General features: G+C 53.3%; 1 protein-coding gene across 1 annotated transcript in view; it reads right to left on the bottom strand.

Moving 5' to 3' along the window:
* SBSPON (somatomedin B and thrombospondin type 1 domain containing) overlaps positions 1 to 21,477 on the bottom strand; it is a 27,648-nt gene extending 6,171 nt beyond the window's left edge. Inside the window, exons 1-4 of the mRNA XM_070392432.1 lie at positions 21,217 to 21,477; positions 10,203 to 10,397; positions 2,305 to 2,395; positions 658 to 834 (exon numbers count right to left, since the gene is read on the bottom strand). Coding sequence (XP_070248533.1) covers positions 658 to 834; positions 2,305 to 2,395; positions 10,203 to 10,397; positions 21,217 to 21,430 — 677 coding nt within the window. The 5' untranslated portion in view covers positions 21,431 to 21,477. The remainder of the gene's footprint in view (positions 1 to 657; positions 835 to 2,304; positions 2,396 to 10,202; positions 10,398 to 21,216) is intronic.

Here is a 21,477-nt window from a genome sequence, read left to right as displayed (position 1 = left end):
TGAGCCCACCACTACTATCTCAAATCATGATCTCGTGACTACACTAAGTGGTTCTGAACCTGCTGTGGGAATGAACCATCTGGGCAGAGGTCAGCGATCTACAACCCATGGGCCAAATCAAGTCTACCCCTCACTTTTCTGTAGACATTTTGAAAGAGCTGATAAAATCAAAATATGAAATTCAAATTTCAGTGCCCACTAACACAGAACAAAGCCCAGCTCATCAGTTTGCATACTGTGTCTGGCTGCTTTTATGCTATGGTGCAGAGTTGAGTACTTGTGACAGAGACTATGTGGCCCCTACAGAAAATACTCGCTGATCCCCATCCTAGGGGATTGTTAAAAATCCACCCCTAAAGGTGCAGATTCAGGCGGGGCTCAGAAATCTGCATATTTTAAGTCACCACCCTAAGAGTCATTTAAGTGGTCTTTGGATCAATTGGGTTTTGGTAGTCACTTAGGAGCTGGGCCTGAACCCCAAAATCCACAGTGTGAACTGGGCCCTGGACTCAGGAGTGGCCAGGAGGAGAGTCCCCTCACTCCCTGTGTTGACTCTCCAGCTCACACCTGATGTGCTCTGTACCGGTCACATCTGTCATCTGAGGACAGATCTCTCGGAATGAGTAACAGGTCCTTCAAGCCCTTTCCCCTGCTTACCCGTCGGAGTCCAGGCCGTCTCCGGAACAGCGCAGGCTTGCAGAGTTCATGGCTGGAGGCTGACAGTCCACACACACTGTGAACCCCTCTCGCAGGTACTGCATCCATCGCGTCAGAGGGCGGTTTTCCCTGGCGCAGTGGTGAGTCAGTGACTCGGTCTTGAACTCCATGCAGTACCTAGAGCAGAAAAAGGAACCATTTCACTCGCTCTAGAAGTGGCTTAGCCCTATAGGAAGCCTGTCGTCCGGGGACGCCTGACCGCCTGGAGCAGGCAGAGCTGCTGCACAGGTCCCACACTGGTCAGCGTGCCCAGTGCCGGTTCTCATTCGCTGGACTGTGATAGCTGCCTTAAATCTAGGCTCTTCATCCATGACTGGATTACCTGGTCACCATGGGTCTGCAGAAATCCAGACATCCTGTATCCTGTCTGGCCTGCCCACTCAGCTGTGTATAAAAGCACATTTCAGTGGGAAAATCGCCCTTGATAAGTTTGCTGACATTTTAAGGAATTCTATCAATTGAACAAGAACTTGCTTGAGCCTAAGAACATGTGAGTCCCAGGAAGGCTTGTCCTTGACGCCCAGGCGAGCGCCGGTCCCTCAGACACCCCCAGGGCCCTCCCTACACCCCACCTGCACAGTCTGGGGTAATGACCGGAGTTTTGACTTGAAGTCAAACATCCAAGTTATACTGGACATCACAGATAAAAGGAAATGAGAAGCCGAGTCGTGTCTTTCTGTGACTGAGGCTAGTGTCACCTGACACCACGCTTGGAAACCTCTCTCACTATGACTAGAATGAGGGCCCCAGACATGGGCGAATGTTTCAGAATCTTGTTCTCAAAAGCAACACCATTTTCTTCTTTGGGGAAATAAAGCAGAGTAAAAACCCTGAATGTTGCCTTTTAGGTTCTAACTGTGAAAATGGGCTAGTGGCTAGTGTTTTGTCCATAGAATTATGAGCTGTAATCAGTTAGATGGAAAGTGTTTGGAGCATCTGCTTCAAAGAAGATCTCTAGCCTGGCAGGTGTAGTTAAGATAGCTAACAACGGCGGGTGTCATTCATTTGGCACCTTAAAGTGCTGAGGGAGGAAAGTATGGTGCAGCTCCCATTGACTCCAGACAGCTCAACCCGCCACCTCTTCAATGATGTTCACTAAGTTCTCATACGAACCCCACGTGGTAGGTATTGACAGCTTCATCTTTCAAGAAGAAAAGGCTGGGGTGACCAGTGAGCGGCAGTAGGGATTTGAACGTGCAGCCACCTGGTGTCCTACTCTGACAGCAGGAGAGTGGACTCTGAGTGAGCACGGAGGTTCCTCCCGGCCTGGGCCACTTGCAAGTTCCCCAAAGAGGAGGTGCTGGGGTCCATGGTCCCAGAGAGACTAAGAGGAGCAGCCTTCATGTGACTGACAGTGATACACCCCATTTTTATATAGCGCATTTCTGGGGGGTCAGACCTCAGAGACAGATGCAGCTTTAAAGTCCAACAAAAACAGGAAGGGGACAAGTGCTTTCCCAACTCCGAGGTAGAGTCCTTTTTACCAAAGGCATTGAACAGGTAACGGAAACCCCAGCACACCACGTGGACTTTGGTGGGCTGACGACCATACAAGTGAAAAGACAAGTTGAAAGAAAAGCAAATTACCCGGCATCCTGTGTGTCTGTAGGCCACTGCGGGGAGGCAACTTGTCTTGTTCTCTCCTTGTTGAATGCAGAGGTAGTTATGAAGGCAGGGACTGGAAAACAGGAGGACGGTGAACACCTGAGACCTGCAGTACTCGGGGTGACGCTTCCCAAACTTGGCCTTAAACCTGTCCACAGCCCTCATTTCTCAAGCTGAAGGCCTGTGGTCAGTGTCCCCAGACCCATTCGATACAGATTTGTGGACACACGAGTGGGGAGGGGGCTGCAGACCTTGGATAGGCAGGCTTGTCTGCAGAATAACACAGAAAGGGAAGAGCCAGTAGAAACAGCCCAGAGGAAATTAAAGAACAATGCGGGCGGGGACTAACCAAGGAAAAAGTGAGATAATAAAGGGAGAGAGTATTTTTACAGATGAAATGTAGAGATAAAATGGGAAAGATCAGAAGAATAAAGTGAATGAAGGGAGAGAAGGAAGGAAAGGAGAAGGAAGAAGACAAAGGAGTGAAAAGGGATGGAAGGAAGGAGGAAAAAAGGACGACCAGAGAGAGGAATGAGAAAGGGGGAAAAGAAGCGAAGGAAGTGTGAGTGCTTCCCACAACTGGTAACCACAGCCAGGAAGCTTTACTGCCAACCGCACAGCCCAGGTGTGGCTGCCAGGTGCCAGCCAGTGCAGCCTTCTCCCCGTGCCCTCCCCTCCCCCCTCACCACTCCCCCCACTCTACCCCAACCCTGACGCTCTGGGTGGGAGAAGAGAAAACGAGCCAAAAATTCTTCCTACCTCTGTTCCTTCTGTTAGCTTATTTGTGTGTTTCCTATTTCATCTCTAAGCCCAGGGAAGCACCTGCCCCTCTAGGTAGCACCTGCAGATAGCCTTTGATTCCACTCTGCTGGCAATGCAAGGAAAACTGTGGCCCTTACACTCAATCAGTGTGTGCAAGGGGTCAGTGAGAGAATGAATGAAGTCATCACATTGCCACCAAGGAGTCCTCCTTCCCCAGGGTCTTCTGCTGTACTGAGCCTTGCAGCTGAAATGCTCAACAGCCCTTCCTTTCATTTCAGAAACAGGACCAACCCAGGAAGAGTAGGTACCGGCTGATGTTGGCTTCTGGGTACCAACGTCATCATCAACATGAGCAAAACGGCAAAATTGGGTACCAGGGGCAAAACTGATGCTTCAAGCCTACATGTTCACTTTACCTGGCACCTTACGGCCACAAGGTGGCAGCCCTATTCTATTCTAGATTTTCTTAGTGAGGAGTCACTTTTAAATTACTAGGGAACGAAAGACAAGAGTTGCCAAGACCTGGCAGCCACTTGCCCCCAAGAGCTGTCGGTATTACTCCTGTCTCCGTGGTTAGTGCTTGATCTCTCCAGCAGAAAGGTCTCTATGTCTTGCACAAGCCCCAGAGCCCCAGCTGCATGGTGCTTCCTTGCTGCACTAACACTTAATTGTTTTTTCCAAAGAGAACACAACACGTGTTCTAAATGTGACTGTAGCTTTTAAACCTCCAAATCTACAGACAAAAAGAACAAGTGAATGCACATATGTCAGGATCCTTCTCTGTTTGTCTTAGACCAAATTCTCAGAAACAGACATCTGAAGGGTTTTGGTTTTCCCACAGGCTGTTTTCACTTCTGTTCTGATGAATTTGTGTGTTTATTTGCTAAGTGAAGAATGTGTAGCTTCCTACCGAGCAAACTGTAACAGTTTCAGGGTGTGTTTCTTTACTCAAAACATCTACTTGATCTTCTAATTTGCGCTGCGTACATTACCACAAAGTCCAAAGGCATAAAGCACTAATGCATAGCTCAGGAACAGTGAGGCTAGGACGTGGAGGGCAAGGCTAGGACTCCAGTTTCTATACAAAATCCCAAGGAAAGCTTTAGCAATGATAAAAATAAAAGCTAACAAGGACATACTGCTAAGTTTCTGGGCACAACTCGAGGCACTTTTCCTGGGTTAGCTCATTTGCTTCTCCGCACCCTCTGAGATCCTAATTGTTCCCATTTCACAGATGAGATCGTGGTGCAGAGAAGGTAAGGAATGTGTTCACGGCTTGTGTTTAAACAGGCGGTACCAGGCCCTGTCTCCAACCACACTCATCTTCGCGGTCTCTATTATAATGCAGATCACAAGTTGCACTGTCTTATAAAGCATATTTCCCAGGAAGCATTTACATTCTGCTTCACTCTCCCTCTCTGTCCCTGATCACTGTCTGTGTGGGAAGTGACCTAAGAGAGGACAGGGGAGAATTTTAGCCCTTACGCTCTGAGACCCTTGGGCCAGGGGAGGGGTGGGGGCTGTGGCCCAGGAGCTGGGGCGGCTCATATTGGGCGCCAATGAACATCTGTCATGGGCTGGCACCTTGGACGTCTAACCTCCTTCTTAGGAAGAGCTCTCGCATTTAGTGTCATGTCACCCATCTTCACAAAGGCTTTGTAAAGAGGTGTTCTAGGCAGTTTTCTCACCACAGAACTGAGGCTGCCCTGGCTGGGTGGCTCAGTTGTTGGGCATCATCCCGTGCACCCACCAAGAGGTTGCCGGTTCGATTCCCAGTCAGGGCCCATGCCCAGGTTGGGTTCTTGATCTCCAGTAGGGAGCATGCAGGAGGCAGCTGGCATAAATGTTTCTCTCTTTTCCTCTCCCTTCCTCTCTAAAAATCAATAAAAATTTTAAAAAATTAAAAAGATGAGGCTCACGGAAGTTAAAGGGAAAATAAATAGTAAATGACTGAGCAAGGGCCCCAGCACAGAAGGTGGCTTCTGGTTTTGTAAGACCCACTGCCATGGTCAGTGCCAAGCCCCTGTGGATAGACCCATGATAAACGGTGGCCGGTAACCCCGGATGCTGGGCCCTGTGTCCTGTGCGTCCTACCCCCTCGGCCCAACTGACAGGGTGCCTCCCCTCCCAGGAGTCCTCAGCAAGCAGACCAGGAGCCAGGTGGCCTGCAGGTCTCTGAACCAGCACCATAATCTGCCCCGCAAATCTAATTGTTATTACTGAGGAGTGGTAAGTAAGTTAGAAATTATTTTTGCCTCCAGTCCCACTTCTCCTTATGTGTGGAAGTCCGTCACTGGGTGCTCAGAACAAAGAATCAACGCCAGTTCCTCCTGCTCTGGCCTCCTGGCAACAGCATTCGAACATCATAGATTCTTGGTGACCAGGCTCTGGCCAACTTTCCTGGCATCCCACCAGCCTACCATTGTTGGCTTTTACAACAACTTCCACTCCTAATAGCGTGGCCCCACACATGCTCCCTTTGAACACGAAAGTAAATTTGCTCTGAGAATTTCATAAAGACCTCGGACACAGTGGGGTGTCACGGCAGCAGGCTCGGAACCCCTGGTAAAAACAGAATAAAAAGGAAATTTGGCCAGCAGCACTGGCCTGGAAGCACAGTTTCACATGCACATTCACCTCCCTGCAGGAGAACACACATACGGAACTGTCCGTGTGTGCAATGGATACGATCGTGTGGCTTTTGGGTTTGTTTTTATGATAAACAGAGTCAAAATATGCATTGAATGAAACAGGAAAAATGCAGTAGCTACTTGATCCTAAGATCATGTCGGCGATTGCGTTGTAGTCACTGGCCTCACGGGGCCTTTATATTTCTACTTAGCGTTAACCAGAATCTGTAGCTGCAATTTTAACTCTAACGATAACGGTTAACAGCAAAACAACACCAAGTGTGGGGGCTGGGGGAGCACGGGATTTAGAGCCACGAGACCCAGGTTTGAATTCTGTGGCCCTTCGCTGATGCTGTCACCTCTCTGAGCTCCCATGTCCTGTGCAAACCAAGGACAATGACAGGCAGGACAGTGGCCTCCCCAAGGATGTCCCCGCCCTGACCCCCAGCACCGTGCATACGTCAGGTTCCAGGGCAATGAGGAGTTAAGGTGCTGGTCTGTCGATCCTAAAATAGGGAGATTCTCCTGAATTGTCCAGGGAGCTGGGCCAGTGTAATCACAGGGGTGCTTAAAAGTGGAAGAAAGAGAGGGGAGTCTTAGGCAGATGCCACACTAGAGGAGAGGGGTAGAGGCGAGCTGTTGCTGTGGAGACAGAAGCAGGGCGGTGGGGAAAGGGACGTGGACGATGGGAAAGGCACACCTGTGTAGCCCAGTGAGGCCCCATCTGGCTTCTGACTTCAGTAACCAAAGAGGATGCCTTTCTGCTGCTGGAGTCACCAAGTGGGTGGTGCTTTCATCTCTAACTTCCTGCAGCACTGACCAAGGTGAGCCAACCACACGTCTCCTCTGAGTGCCTTCCATTCAGAGAGGCTGAGAAGTCCCCAGTTCACCACATCCTGCTCCCGGTGGGGTGAATAGTTCGTTCTCTCTCTCTCTCTCTCTCTCTCTCTCTCTCTCTAAGAAGAACCCGACCCCACCTTCTCCGTTCTGCTTGCAGATCCCCCTCAGTTAAGTATCTAAGTTCATCGCTTACAAGTTGTGCTTTCCACCTAACTGCAGGTCACAGTCCCACTGAGCCTTCTGCCCCTAATGGCAGGGACCCCTTTCCACCAGGAAACGACCCTCCTCCCCACCCCCCACAGAAAGCAGCACAGCTCCTGACTGGCTCGGGTTGAGCCCGGGTCTAGCCCAGCGAGCCTGGTTGGATCATTTCCGCACTGCAGAGGTAAAGGTGCTTTACTGCGAGCCACTGCCTTAGTGGTAATTCGGTTCAGCTGAGGTAGAAAGCACGCTCCCTCTCTTACAGGATCGCTTTGGAGACTGAATCAATACTGGCTACAAACACTCTGCCACGCAAATGGGAGGGGTCAGTGTGCCATGTGACAAGGGCTCCTGCCCTGCGAACCTGAGGTCTGGGAGGGAGGGGAAGGACACCCACCCAGGTGACCACGCAGCAGAGCTGAGCTGCAGGGAGAGGTGAGCGCTCCCTCACCAACCTGCACGTCCATTGGTCATGCCACTCACCACCCCGAGCTCTAACTGCCTGTGATGTAGTTGTCACTCAGTTGGCACCTCCACACCCAGCACAGCACTCAGGGAGTCTTAGTAAAACATAAATGAAGGCACAGGAGCTGGGGTGAAACTGGGCCTGGGGGTGAGGAGGTTGAAGACCCCACCCCCTTGGATTTTCACATCATCATCTCATTTCCCTATTGTGTTCCCCGACAGTCCATCATTTTCCAACGCGATTTCCCCAGAACACTAGTGACTTAGTGAGATGCCCCTTGGGAAAAGGGGTCATTTAGTCAAGTAAAGTGGGGGAAATCCCTTATCACCTCCCTCTTGTGGGATGAAAATGCGTTTAGCATAATAAAGAGAGGTTCTCTGGTAGAGAAAATGGTCCGGTTTACCCCACATTTCCCTGACACAGCCCCTTCAGCTACCCATCCAGCTTCGAGGCAGAGGCCTGGGGGAACCGTGGACCCATGCTTGGGCCAGAGCTATCTGTGGTCCTTGAACTTGGAGGCCTCATGACAACGCAGGGCTGGGCCCAGCCCCAGTGATTGTGGGTCTGGGTGGGGCTGAGGAACCTGCATTTCCAACAGCTTCCCGGGTGGGGCCGAGGTCCAGGACCACACCTTAGGAACCACCAGACTGGAATGTTGGAGGTGTCCTGTCCTCCCTGACCAGCTTGTGGCAGGATCGTCAATTCCAAGACATCCCAATAGGAAAGTGAACGTTGGAGACATTCAACATTCACAATGTGGGGTAAATCAGACCATTTTCTCTACCAGAGAACCTCTCTATTGTGCTAAGTGCACTTTCATTCTACAGGAGGTAAAGGAATGGAGCGGCGGCTTTTCCTGACAGGTTTTTAAGCCGCTCACGCCCGAGAACAGCTTCCTCCTCAGCCTTTTCCGCAGAGTGATGGACGGGATGTGGCTCAGTCCTATTTGGTTTCTGCGAGCACGAAATGCTTTCCCTGTGAGCCTAAGAGGACCATGTGCCATGGCAGGCACCCCTCGCCCCGCCCCCCGCCACCCCCCCTCCCAGCCCTTCTCTTCACCACGACCAGGGCGATCTTTACAAATCAAGACCTGCTCACACCGGCCCCTGGAGAAAACACCCTAGTGGTTTCCCAATGCTTTTATGATAAAGACCAGAACCCTAACCAGGGCGCTCCAAGGCCCTGCATTGGGGGGGAAGGGGGATCCTGCTCTGTCCCCCACACCCAGGCCTTCCTTTGGCTTCTACAAAGGGGCCTCTTGTACTTCCCTGTGTGACATAAATGAGCCCTAGGCGTTCACTCCCCCATGCAGGCTGAAACCTGATAGCTCCAAAGCCGACTGGCACCAAACTCAAAATTTTATGCATCCAATTGTTTTAAAAATAGCCAAACAAGCAGATTTTTCGCCACTTAGGCCCAGCCTGGTTTGCAGACCCTGTGAAACCACACCCAGCATCCGCAGGCGGGTGAGAAGCTAACGCCTGTGGTTATAAGACCCAAGCTGTCCTGGCCCTGGCCCTTGGCTGCTCTGTGGCCCCGAGACTCTGGCCGTGCTGCTCTGCTGACATCACTAGACACAGGCCCTGGCAGATCCCTCCCCTTTCCTTAAGGATGGTGGCCCCACCACAGCCTCTGGGCATACGTCCCTGTCTGGCAGCCCTGCCCAGGACCGCCCGCCCAGCTTGTGTGTCCCTGCCTCTCGTGGTCACATTTTCCCGGAGATGGGGCCGACCTCTCCAAGCCCTTCTACCTGGCTCTCTGGTTCCCCACTCTGGCCTCCCAGCCTCACCCCCAATCCTCAGGGACGCCCCTCCCTTCCCACCTCCATGGCTCCCCTAACCCCCAAGACCAGGGGAAATCAGCTTAACACACGCTCTGTAGCCCACGTCTCTCACGCACCCGATCCCTACCAGCTGGACCAAACTACAGCTGTGATTTTCCGAGATCAATTTCCCAGGATGAGCCGGTGCTCACCTCCGCCTCCCAGTGGGCAGTGATGCATCTACACGACCGTGGGCTCCTGGTCACCATTTCTCACCACTGTAACCCTGGCACCGCCAGGGCCCGCATCCGCAGACTCTCGGGGAATGTCCGTGTGCGGAGTGGAAAGAGGAACACAATGGCTTAACGAGCAGGACGCCGACCTAAAATTTTCCAAGTTCCTATGAAAAACACGCTCTCCGCTCCCCTGAGAGTCGGTGCTTTGCTCTGGCGGGTCCCATCCAGATCCAAACATGGGCACCGGCCTCTGCCTGTTTCTTGGAGAGCTTCATGTGGCTCTGACTCCCCAAGGGGCCGGCTCCTGGCCCCTCCACAACCACAATGATCTTTTCAAAGCACAAATCTGATCCCATCAGCCCCAATCTAGTTGGGGCAGGTGTTTCCAAGAGAATAACTCTATCATCGTTTAGCAGTGTCTCAGGTTTCTACTATTTTCACGTGCATGTGCGTGCTGGTGACTAACAGGAATGACAGTGAAAGGTGCAACAGACTTACAGTGGGGCCTTGACTTACGAGTTTAATTCGTTCCGAGACCGAGCTCGTTAAGGAGCTCGTTAACTCAAATTACTCTATCAACTCAATGCAAAAAATCGGCCGAGAGACAGCTGGTATCTCAAAAAACTCGTTAGACGGGACATTCGTAAGTCAAGGCCCCACTGTACTAGTATCCCTAGGGGACACCCACTCCCCTGCGTGAAATATCGCCACCGCTTGGCTGAGTTTGCTAACAACCACTGAGTCCCAGCACCAGGAGAAGGGGCCACGGCTGGGTTACACACACACACGAGGAAACAGCAGGGCTGGGGGCTGCGGCCATGGACGCAGCTGACCGGTAACTCCACCCAGCATTTCCTGAACTTCCTCATATCTGCTCCCTGCAGACCGGCCCCGCCCGGCCCACTCGCTGCGGCGCTGGAACTTTCCCTGCCCGCGCCTGGCCCCACAGGGGCCCCAGCGATGGAAACCACGCAGGACGTTACCGAAGGCGCGGCCGCAGTCCTGGCCCCGCCGCGTCGAGTACTCCAGGCAGCCGGCTCGCTCCTCCAGGGCCGGGCAGGGCGCGCCGCCGTTCAGGGCTTCCTGCTGCACCAGGCGCCGCCGCACGCGGGCCGCCGGCCTGCACTGGTCCGAGCAGCCGCTCCAGGGGCTCCACTCCCCCACGATGCACGGGCGAGCTGTAAAACATCGGGGGGGCACGGTCACCGGGGAGCCCAGCCCGCCCAGCTGCTCCCACCCAGCTCCGAGAGGCGTCCCCCCACGGGAATGCGCGCTGGCTGAGCCAGCATCGGGAGGCGCCCTCTCAGCTGAGCCCCGTTGACCTTGACCCCCTGCCCTGATGGTTAACTGATAGCCGGTGGGTGGCCTCCCAGAGGCAGGCGCAGGTTCGGTCTGGAAGGTGGGTCGGAGCCAGGGACACACCTGGGTAAAGAGAGGAGGCCTACTTCCTCATACTCCCCGTGCTTAGATCAGATCTTTGCTTGGGTTTTAACTTTAGTCTTGATTTTAACTGTTTCCTCCCCTGGCCAGTACTTTTTTATTGTAACAGTAACACATATGCATTACAGTAATCGTAAAGGGAAAAACAAAAGTATAAACAAGAAGTGTTACATCACCTGCCCAGGGAATTTCAGCCGATGTGTCTGCCGAAGACACAGGCTTAGGGCCACACCAGGGGACCCCTCACTTTAGGCTGCTCATCCTCACCCTCCGAGGTTCATGGACTCATGAACCATGAGAGGCGTCCAGCTTAGAGATGAGCCACCAGGGCCCGCAGAGGTCAAAGCATCGTGGTCACCAGGAAGGGGCAGAGTCAGGGCCAGAATCTGGCTGGAGCGTTAATTCCTGCCCATGACTGTGAAATCCAGGTGGTTGCACAGTTAGCTTTCCCACTGAGAGTCCTACTCTTCTATCTAATAAAGATGGAATATGCAAATTGACCGTCATGCTGTAACGGTCAAGATGGCTGTGCCCACAGCGCAGGAGGGATTCCATAACACAAGATGGTTGCACCCACGTCGGAGGCTGAGCACCCGTAATGAGCCTTAACAAGCAATCAGCAGGGACCTGAGGCTACGCACAACCCCCCCACCCCCTGCCTGGTGGGGCTTGACAGCCACGCCCCAAACCCTGGCACCAGGCTGGGGGACCTCATGCCACGCCCCTCCACCTGGCAGGGCTTGACGGGGGACCTCAGGGCACACACCCCTGCCCCGGCGCTGGGCCAGAGGACCTAAGACTGCGCCCCCCGCCATGCAGGGCTTGACTGGGGACCTTAGGTTGCACCCTCTGCCCATGGGGCTTGATGGGGGACCTCAAGGTGCACCCCCCCGCCTGGTTGGGGCTTGATGGGGTTGGAGCCAGCAGGGTCTGGATCTAGCCCAGTGGGGGTGGAGCCGGCTAGGTCTGAGTCTCTCGTGATTTCGAGGTGCACGTGGGTGGGCAGGGACTTGACTCTGGTTCCCATGGCATGCCCCAGATTCTGACAGGAGAAAGATTTTCATATACATTTTACTAATTTTCTTTCATCTCTGACATTTCCATTATAGAGAAAGGGCAAATAGCAATATTAAAATATTTCCTCTAATTAATATCCTTTTAATGTGCACAAATTTCGTGCACGGGGTCACTGGTGAGTCAATAAAAGGACTGTAATGAGGTTTAGAAATGAATTATTTCAGGACTTGAAATCAGATATAAGACAAGAACAAGAAGCTAGGACAGTGGTTCTCAACCTTGGCTGCACATTAGAATCACCTGGGAATCTTTTTAAAATCCTGATTTCTGGGCCTCATCCTCCGGAAATTCTGTTTCTTTGTTATGGGGTGAGGCCACAACATTAGTAACAAAGAAACAGACTTTCCAGAGGATGAGGCCCAGAAATCAGGATTTTAAAAAGATTCCCAGGTGATTCTGATGTGCAGCCAAAGTTGAGAACCACTGAGCTAGGAGATCCATGTACCTCTGGCACCAGGTGCCAACACTCTTTCTCTCCCACAAAACATGGCTCTCTCTCCCCCTCACTCTCATACTCGCGAGTCTGCAGAGACCTCACCAAGAAAAAACCCTCGCTTCTCCGAAACCTGGCTTGGACTTCCGCCAGCTTGTACTTGAAAACCCAACTTGCACACTGGAGCTTCAGGCTCTGGGAAGACATGTCCTTTGGCCGCAAGCACATAGCTACCCCTGACTCGAAAAGGGTCCCACCCAACATAAACACCTGGTAGTGACTCAAAAATTCCAAACTGGTTTAAAATCTTTTTATGAATCATCTAAAAACTCATAGCTATCACATGACTCACAGGCCAACCACCTAAAGAAGCAAGAACGAGCCACGTCAGAACTCGTTCCCAATACCCGCCACACACAGCAAAGGTCGCTTCCTGCTCCTGTCCCCTCCCTTTTTATCTTCAGGATCTCGGGATGAAAATGGCCCCAAAAAACCACAAGGTATTTAAAGAGACAGCCGAGCTAGGAGCTGTGCGGAAAGGGCTTCTTCTGTCCTTCATTTTTTAATAAATCTCTTGCCACCCAAACAAATCTCTTCATCTCTGAGTCTAGCTAATCCTGCCCTCATGTTTAGACTTGAACAACAGTTACTATTACACTTTTGAAAAAATATACTTGTGATTCCTGTCAAGGGCACATGCCAGGGTTGCGGGCTCCATCCACAGTAGAGGGTATGCAGGAGGCAGCCAATCAATGATTCTCATCACTGATGTGTCTATCTCTCTCTCCCTCTCCCTTCTACTCTGAAAATATATTTTATATATATATATATATTCCACTTGTTTCAAATATGAACACTTGGACATGACAGAAGTAATATGGCCTTGGGTAACACGCACGCCATCCATGTGGTAGAAGATGGCACTGGGGAGAGTTCTATGGCTGAAATTAGTCTCCCAGTGTTTCTTCAGCATTTGTGTCTCATGCCCAGTGTCTATTATTTTATTCAGTTTGACCCACAGTGAAAATCCTCAAAGCACAAAATGACTGAATCAGTCCTTGGCAAGATGCGATGGGCTGTTTTTCCGATAAAGAGAATCCGAACTCTGGGGCCCAGAACACCGTCTCGGTGGCGGGGTGGTAAGACTAAAGGAAACAAGTCTCCCCAGAACTACCGCGTTCACAGAGGCTGCTCCACAGAGCATTTTGAGCTGGAAGAGTCATCTGAGGTATTCATTCCTGTTCTTCACACACAAACCTATTCCTGGTTAACTTGTGAACTTTTGATGATTTGGACTGGAAGGCATCCGAGATCACGAGCGATCTCTGGTCAGGGAGGTCAGGGGAAGTGCGGAAACGTCTGAGATTTAGTACCACGAGCCATATATCAGGCTTCGTGACACCATTTCCTTCTGAACTGTCCCCCTCCCTCTCAGCGTATCTGATTCACATGGACACACAGCAAATCACAGTCGCTGGGAGTGAGACAATGGAAAGACCCAGAGTGTGAGGAGGAACCGGCCCTTCCTGGGCACCAGCCAGTCCCCCTCCTCCAAAGCTTTCTGGTGGTCAGACGTCCCTGCCGCGGCCACAGGGAGAAAGGCCCAGGACGGCCACAGGGAGAAATAAAGGCCCAGGACGGAAACGTTACGCATTTCAGAGACGCATCTGTGCACAAGAGGAGGGCACGTTTCACATGTCCTAACAGGGTATCCAGCATGGCCACGTCCAGGGACCTTAAAGATGTGTCACTCATCTTCCATGAATGAATGAATGAATGAATGAATGAATGAACGAACGAACGAACGAACAGATGGCTTTGTAAACTTCCTCAGTGGTTTGCCACTGAATTGAAATGAAATTCAAACTCCTTGCGGTTTGTGACCGGCCTGTGCCTGCCCCTCCACTCCCACCTGGACCCCCCAGCCCACCCCCCACTGCCTCTGTGCCAAGCTCCAGCCACGCCAGCCTCCTGACCCCTGGAAGACACCAAACTCTTTCACACGCTGGAGCCTTCACTCTGCCAGGAATGTTCCTCCCACACTGGGCACGGCTGGGTTCGGCTCATCCTTTAGGCCCCAGATGAATTATTTCTTCTTCAGGGAGTCCTTCTCGGGCCAGCTCAGCTAAGTCCTTCCCAGCCCCCTACACACACCCCTCACAATCATTTCCTCTCAGAGCTCTGCGTTCTTTGCTTTCCAGCATCTACAGGATTCATAATTACATATTTATATGCTACGCTTGTTTACTGTTGTTGAGTTTTTCACTTCATGCCTAGTGCTTGGCACTTGGTAAGTACTCAAAAATTATTTGCTGAGGGAGGGAGGCAGGGAGGGAGGGAGAGAGGGAGGGAGGGAGGGAGGGAAGGAGGGAGGGAGGGAGGGAAGAAGGAAGGAAGGAAGGAAAGAAGGAAGGAAGGAAGGAGAGGAAGGGAGGGAGGGAGGGGAGGAAGGGAGGAAGAAAGGAAGGAAGGGATGGAGGGAGCGGAGGAAGGAAGGAAGAAAGAAGGAGGAGGAAGGAAGGAGGGAGGAGGAAGGAAAGAAGGAAGGAAGGAAGGAAGGAAGGAAGGAAGGAAGGAAGGAAGGAAGGAAAGGAGGGAGGGAGGGAGGGGACATGGCACTCACTGTGCAAGTCCCTCCTCCTTCCTAAGTAACACTCTCCCCTGAAACAGACTCTGCTCTGCTCTTATCATTAGTTAGAAGCCAAAGCGCTGACAGAGACCCAGAGTGGGAAGGACAGGAGAAACTTCCAGAGCCCCAAACACGGGCTTCTGAACCTGGCCCAGAGCTGTGTGCGCTCTCCTGGCAGCGGTGGCCGGGGGTGGGGGGGTGGGGGTAGGGGTGGGGGTGTCCCTGGAAGGAGCAGTGCTTTCTGTGCCTTCAGGTTAGGGAGGTCCCGGCTTGTCCTGGCAGCCACACATTCTTTTCATCCATCTTCATCCATTTCTCTCTCCTGCCAGCACCACCTCTTGAATGTAACAAGCTTCTTTAATTTTACTATCTGTGGTGTGAAGTGGTTTTTCCTTTTATCTGAGCCAAACTTCCCTCACTCAAGAATTTCAGAATATGGTGCAGAAAAATATGCTACCTCCTCTGTGCCCTCATGGACTTCCTGTTCAGCAGGCCCCTGCCCTCTCGCACGACCTTCAGGTTGATGACTCCAGCTTTCGGACCCAACTGTTACAGACACTCCCGCCCTCAAAATGACCACGGACCTTCGCCTGGCCCACCACAGCCTCAGAGAGTTGTGGCAGCCAGAACTAGACACACTATTCTCAGTCTTTAGATCCCAAAGGGTAACTTAACAAATCTTTTTCTCTGGTGCCTTTCTTTCTTTTTTCTTTTTTAAATTGATTTCAGAGAGGAAGGGAAAAGAAGGGAGAGATAGAAACATCAATGAGAGAGAATCATTGATCAGCTGCCTCCTACACGCCCCACTGGGGATCAAGCCTGCAAACTTGGCATGCGCCCTGACCGGGAATTGAACCGTGACCTCCTGATTCATAGGTCTGCGCTCAACCACTGAGCCACACCAGCCTGGCTCTAATGCTTTTCTTGATGATGCCAAATACACATGCACACCCTCCCCCCAACACACACACACACACAACAACCACCTGAGCGGGCAGCCAGCAGCCTTCACATCATAAATACAGTTTGCATTTAGATTGTTCTAATGGAAGGCCTTGCTTGTAATCCCACGTCGCTGTGTCTCCGTGGTCGATCACCGGCACTCAGACATTCCCCCCTGTCATCTGGCCCTGCCTGCCTGGCTCTCCGCCAACCTCGAAGCTGAAGGCCACCCAGGATCAAGTGCCTTCTCCCTCACATTGTTAAGTGCAGGCGGTCCTACTCATTCCTAAGGAAGCGTTCTTTGTACACTGTGCCCACAGCGTGGCTTTTGCTGGCTGACCTTCTGGGGAAGAAAATGAGAGCTCCTTGTCACACACACGCCCGCCCCCCAGGGTGACGCAACTTTAAACGGTTGTGATCTGCCTTTATCTGTCTCCATCCCCATGTGTATGTCCTTTTCTGTGGAACCACATCAGAACTGCTCTGACGGTCAAATGAGACCACAATGTCCAACTGAATATGTGCCCCTCGAAAAGGCTCCAGTACAATGATCAGTGTCGCTTTCCTCCTGCAGAAACCACGTCACCCGGCCCCTGTAGGGTTGGGGTTTTTCCTTTCGACACATCGACTGGATAAGAGCTGAAATGCTAGCAAGACAATGAAATGGGCTGCCTCATTAGGGAGATGGGATTTTAGGCACCATGTAAACCCAGAAAAAAAGGGGATGCAAATTAAAAAGACAATGATGCTGTTTCCGGGTGAGCTGTTTTCTTATTCGGCGCGTTTCTATATTTTCCAAATTTTGTGCAACATATATTTTGTAGTCAAGGAAGAAAAATGTTGTTTTTAAAAGGGCATGTGGATACACCCCACCCGCAGTGCCTGGAAGCCACAGATGACGTCAAAACACGTGGAATGGTGGCTCACATGTTTTGACAAATGTTATCAAAGCCCCGCGATAGCCATCAGGGAACTGCAAGAGGAGCAGGACACGCTTTGTGCCCTGGAGGAACCCATGTCGACGGAGAGAGAAGGCTCGCTCCTCCACCAGGACCAGTAGGACCTCCCCTGCAAGCACCCAGCTTCTAGTAAAGCCTCCTTTCTCAGAGGCACCGACACACAATGCTTAAACGTGCGGGCTCTGGATCCGGAGTCCCTGGGTTCGATCCCCTTGACTTACTAGCGGTGTGATTTTGGACAGATTGCCTAACCTCTGACCTCCTGGTTCCCTGAATACCTTGTCCGTAAAAGAGACCAACCTGAGGAATACAGGCAGACCTTGTTGTATTGCATTTCACTTGATTGGGCTTCACAGCCGTCGGCTTTGCTTTTTTAATTGAAGGCAAGACCATCCACCAGCAAAAAGATCAGACTCGCTTTATTGCGGTGGCCTGGGCCCGACCCGCAATATCTCCGAAGTATGCCTGTAACCCGGCGGGCGTGAGACCTAAGGCAGTTTAGAGCTGCGAGATGCCCGCGAGAGGGCCTGGCACAGAGCACAGGCTGGGTAAGCCTTGGCCACTATACCCCCCTGACGGCACACCCAGGGCTGCAGCCACGTCCTGCAGGCTGAACACTGGTGCCAGGCCCCGCAGAGACAACAGCGGGGGAGCTGCACGCTGTCCCTCGGCCACTCTGCCTCCAGTAAAGCCTCAACTTTCCAAACCATCCGCGACTGTGACACCCCTCCTTGGGGTGAGTTTCAGAGCCCGTGTTTTCAAGTATGTTGCCCCATCTTCCTCCAGATATGACATCAGCAGATCTGGCCAGCTGATTTCCTGCCTTCTCGATGAATCTAGAAGAGACTGGCCCAGGTGGGCTACTCAGTTTTTGTCCCCCTCCACGTGGGCTAGTTATTCCTCTTTCCTTGAGTGGCGCATCCAAGATCTAATGCGGCCACTGCGTCTATGGTTTTAGAAGGAAGCACTAGCAACCCGGCCCATGAACAGAGACTGGGCTGTTCTGAGCCTGAGAGGCAAGCCTTCCCAGGAGTTTGTCCAGACAGGTAGCATCGATCTGTCCCCTCCTCTGCCTGCCCCTCTCCCCATCCCTGATCAGGCCAAAGGAGAATTTCTTCTCTTTGGCGGGCGGGGGGTGCGGAGTGGGGGGGCGGGGTGGGGAGACATCCTTGGTATTAAAACCCTTGCCATCACCATCATGAGAATTTCTGAGACTGTTTCAGAACACATTTGGGGGGGGGGGCAGCTTAGTAATTCTATGGGTCCAATAACTTATTTTTACTGAGTAAAAATAAATAACTTTCTATTTAGAAAGAGACATTCCAGTATTTCATTTTTTAGCCACACAAACAAAAACCAACACACACACACACACACACACACACACACGCCACAGTGTGTTTATCAGAATGGAAAGGTCAGAAGGAGCAGAAGTGAGGCAGCTGAGCTCTGACACAGTTCCGTATTCTGTTCACATGCAACGCCATCGGTCAGAGAGGCTTCCGGCTGCACGCAGCACCGAGTAAGAAGAGACTGAGAGGCGGAATGCTCCCATGTGGGTGCAGAAGCCGGGGCTCTGCCCTGCTGAGCCTGGGCTGGGCTGGGAATGAAGGACAGCCGTGCACTGGAGCCTGAACTCAGGCGGCCTGGGTGCAGCTCTCCCTCCACCGTCCCTTCCTGGAACTTGGTGACCCGAGAGCCCCCTGCAGTCTCAGCGCCGCAGCTGTGAAGTTGTGAAATCCGAACGCAGCCCCCTACCTTCTCCAGACCCCCAGTCAGCTCCGCGGTGCCCGCCCTCTCCCCGTCAGCTCTGAGGGGTCAGCAGGCTCAGTCTTGCCAAGTGGCCGACTTCCAATTGTTTCTATTTTCTCCTTCTCTTCCCCAAACACCGCAGGTGCGGAGACTTTACTAACAAGGCGCCTTTTCGGTCCCCAGCCTTTTCCTATTAGGCTGGATGGCTTTCTGAGTCTTTCCAGAGATGGTATGGTCACCTGGTATTCCTGCCTCAGTAAGTCCCCACTCTAAAATTATAGGCTTTTTAAAAAACATTTTTACTTGCTGGACTGAATGCAAGGGATTTATTTTTGACCAAATAAAGACTCTGAGGATTCTGCAACTGCTCACAGCGGCGTGAGTCCTCACAGGAAGCCAGTTCTCCTCAGGACACTGGCCTTGTCTTGCTCCATCCCTCTCTGTGCCCATCTCCACAGCTAACTGTTCACCGGGCCTGTCCTGTTTGCCAGGGTGGCCGCAGGGCCTTGCCCATGGCCTGCACAAAAGGCCCACGCCCACAGGAAACTGCTGGAATGCTCCCAGAATTCCTTTCCCCTGTAGAAACCTCTCATTCGCCCTCCAGGACTCGGCTTGCCTGCCACTTCCTCCGGGAAGTCTTCCTTGAGTTCCTCTGGTCCTTCGAGTTTTTCTTCTCTAGCCTCTAGGTCCCTTATTCTGGCACCAAGCGTGTTGCACACATGTGTTTTCCTTGTGTGTTTGCCTGCTTGACTGAATGTTTAGGGGGCAGAGCCCCTGCCTTCATCATATTTGTGTCCTGGGCTTACTGCAGTCCGGGTCACATGATCTGAACTACAGGAGTTCTGCATTTACCTTCAAAATGCAGGCAAAGCCCTAGCCGGTGTGGCTCAGTGGAGAGATCGCCGGCCTGCAGACTAAAGGATCCCGGGTTCGATTTGGGTCAGGGGCATGTACCTTGGTTGCAGGCTCCCGGCCCTGGTTGCGGGGGTGGGGGGGGGGGGGCATTCGGGAGGCAATCAATCGATGTGTCCCTCTCACATCGACGTTTCTGTGTGTCCCTCCCTCTCCCTTCCACTCTCTCTAAAAATCAGTGGAGCCGAAACTGGTTTGGCTCAGTGGATAGAGCGTCGGCCTGTGGACTGAAAGGTCCCAGGTTTGATTCCGGTCAAGGGCATGTACCTGGGTTGCGGGCACATCCCCAGTAGGAGATGTGCAGGAGGCAGCTGATCGATGTTTCTCTCTCATCGATGTTTCTAACTCTCTATCTCTCTCCCTTCCTCTCTGTAAAAAATCAATAAAATATATTTTAAAAAATCAGTGGAGAAAAAAATATCCCTGAGTGAGGATTAAAAACAACACAACAAGAATGAAATGCAGGCAAAGCCTTTGAGGGAGAGCCTTGGTGAGAGGGGTGCACAGCGGCCAGGCTTCCTGGAGACCCAGGACGAGGAAGCAGCTTGGGGAGGAGGGGCTGCGAGGAGGGGCTGTGACAGGGCCCAGGCACTGCGTTTCCTGAAGAGCCCACTCTTCTCCGTCATTAGTAGTAAAATACCCTGGCCTCCCAGCAGGAGAGGGAAAGAGCTTATCAAAAAGAAGATCAACAGTGTCGTAAATCATTAGCTTCCCATCAGGGTCAAAAACTCTTAATGGTTTTCAACTGTGTTCTTCCCGCAGCGGCGTGGGGACCATCCCTGCGAGAGGAGGCAGCGGGGCGCCCTGGCGCCCCCCCCCCCCCCCCCCCCGAGCCCCGGCTCTCCAGGGAGTGACCCGGCCCTGCAGGCCGCTCTCCCAGGGAGGTGCGAGGACCACACCACACCGGGGCCCTGGCGCAAACCCGAACGTCTGTGCGGCTGGTGGGCGATGCGATCGGATCGGCGGGAGCGGGGCTACTCTTCCTCCCAGAGCCGCGCTCTCAGGTGCACCTTGTTCTCCCTTCACCTCTGCGTGCATTACAGCCGCGGGGACTGAGCCCACCCCGGGCTGTGCTGCTGCGGGGAATGTAAGGGTGAAAAAGCCTGACCCTGAAGGGAAACCAGCAAGACGGAAACCAACGGGAACCCGAGAGAGAAATCTTGATCGACTACCTAGATGGCACGGCGCTCAGGGAGCCGAGGGGCCCTGCGGGTGGAGAGGCCCGGAGGCGACGCCGAGTGCACAGCTGTGTTCCTCCAAGAACTCGTTCCCAGGGCAAGCCCTTGGCCCAGAGTGGGATCATTGCGCATTCCTTCCCTCGCCCCCCTCGCCCACCTCTCAGGTCCGGGAGGGTTCTCAGGGTGGAAGCGGAGGAACCCGGGCCCAGGAGCGCCCCCCCCCCCCCCCCCCGCCCCGCACCTGACAGTGCCATCTCTCCAGGCGGGAGGCGGCCCTGCCCCTTCAAGAACAGAGGGCGCCCGCACCTTCCATCCAGACCCTGGCGGGAGGGGTGCTTTGGGGCGGTGTGTCTAGATGCACGGGGCTGGAGGGACCCGGGGTGCACACAGATGGAGGGGCTGTGCGTCCTGGACGGATGGAGCTGGGTGTACTCGGATGCAGGGGCCGGGTAGAGGGCTCCAGGGTGGAGCTGGTGGAGCGGGATGGAACGGCCTGGGGCACCCTTGGATGGAAGGAGCTGGGCGCACGTGGACGGAGAGGGCCTGGGCTGGCCGGGAGAGAGGGGTGGACCCGCCTGGATGGAAGGGGCTGGGGGCTGCGGTCCTTGCTAGGGGACCCCGTGCCCCTGGGCTGCGGGCGAGTGGCCGGCGCCCCACCGCGGCCCCGCCACCCACCTGGGCACGCCCTGTCGTAGTCGAAGCAGCAGTCCCCGGTGAGGCGGCAGGCTTGGTCGCAGAAGCAAGTCCCGTAGACCCGGTCGAGCCTCCAGCCGCGGGTGAAGCAGGCGGGGTCCCGGCCAGGGCAGCAGCGCCCCGCCTCGGCGCAGCCGGCCAGGACCTCGGGCCACAGCCGCGCCAGCGCGCACAGCGCCAGCCACAGGGACCTCATGGCCAGCGCTCCGCGGCGCGCGGACCTCGGAGCAAGTGCCGGTCTCC

Source organism: Myotis yumanensis, unplaced genomic scaffold (genome assembly GCF_028538775.1).
Source record: "Myotis yumanensis isolate MYYU_CA2020_CCGP unplaced genomic scaffold, mMyoYum1.0.hap1 SCAF_15, whole genome shotgun sequence".
Lineage (NCBI taxonomy): Eukaryota > Metazoa > Chordata > Mammalia > Chiroptera > Vespertilionidae > Myotis > Myotis yumanensis.
This window is presented reverse-complemented; position numbering and strand designations above follow the sequence as displayed.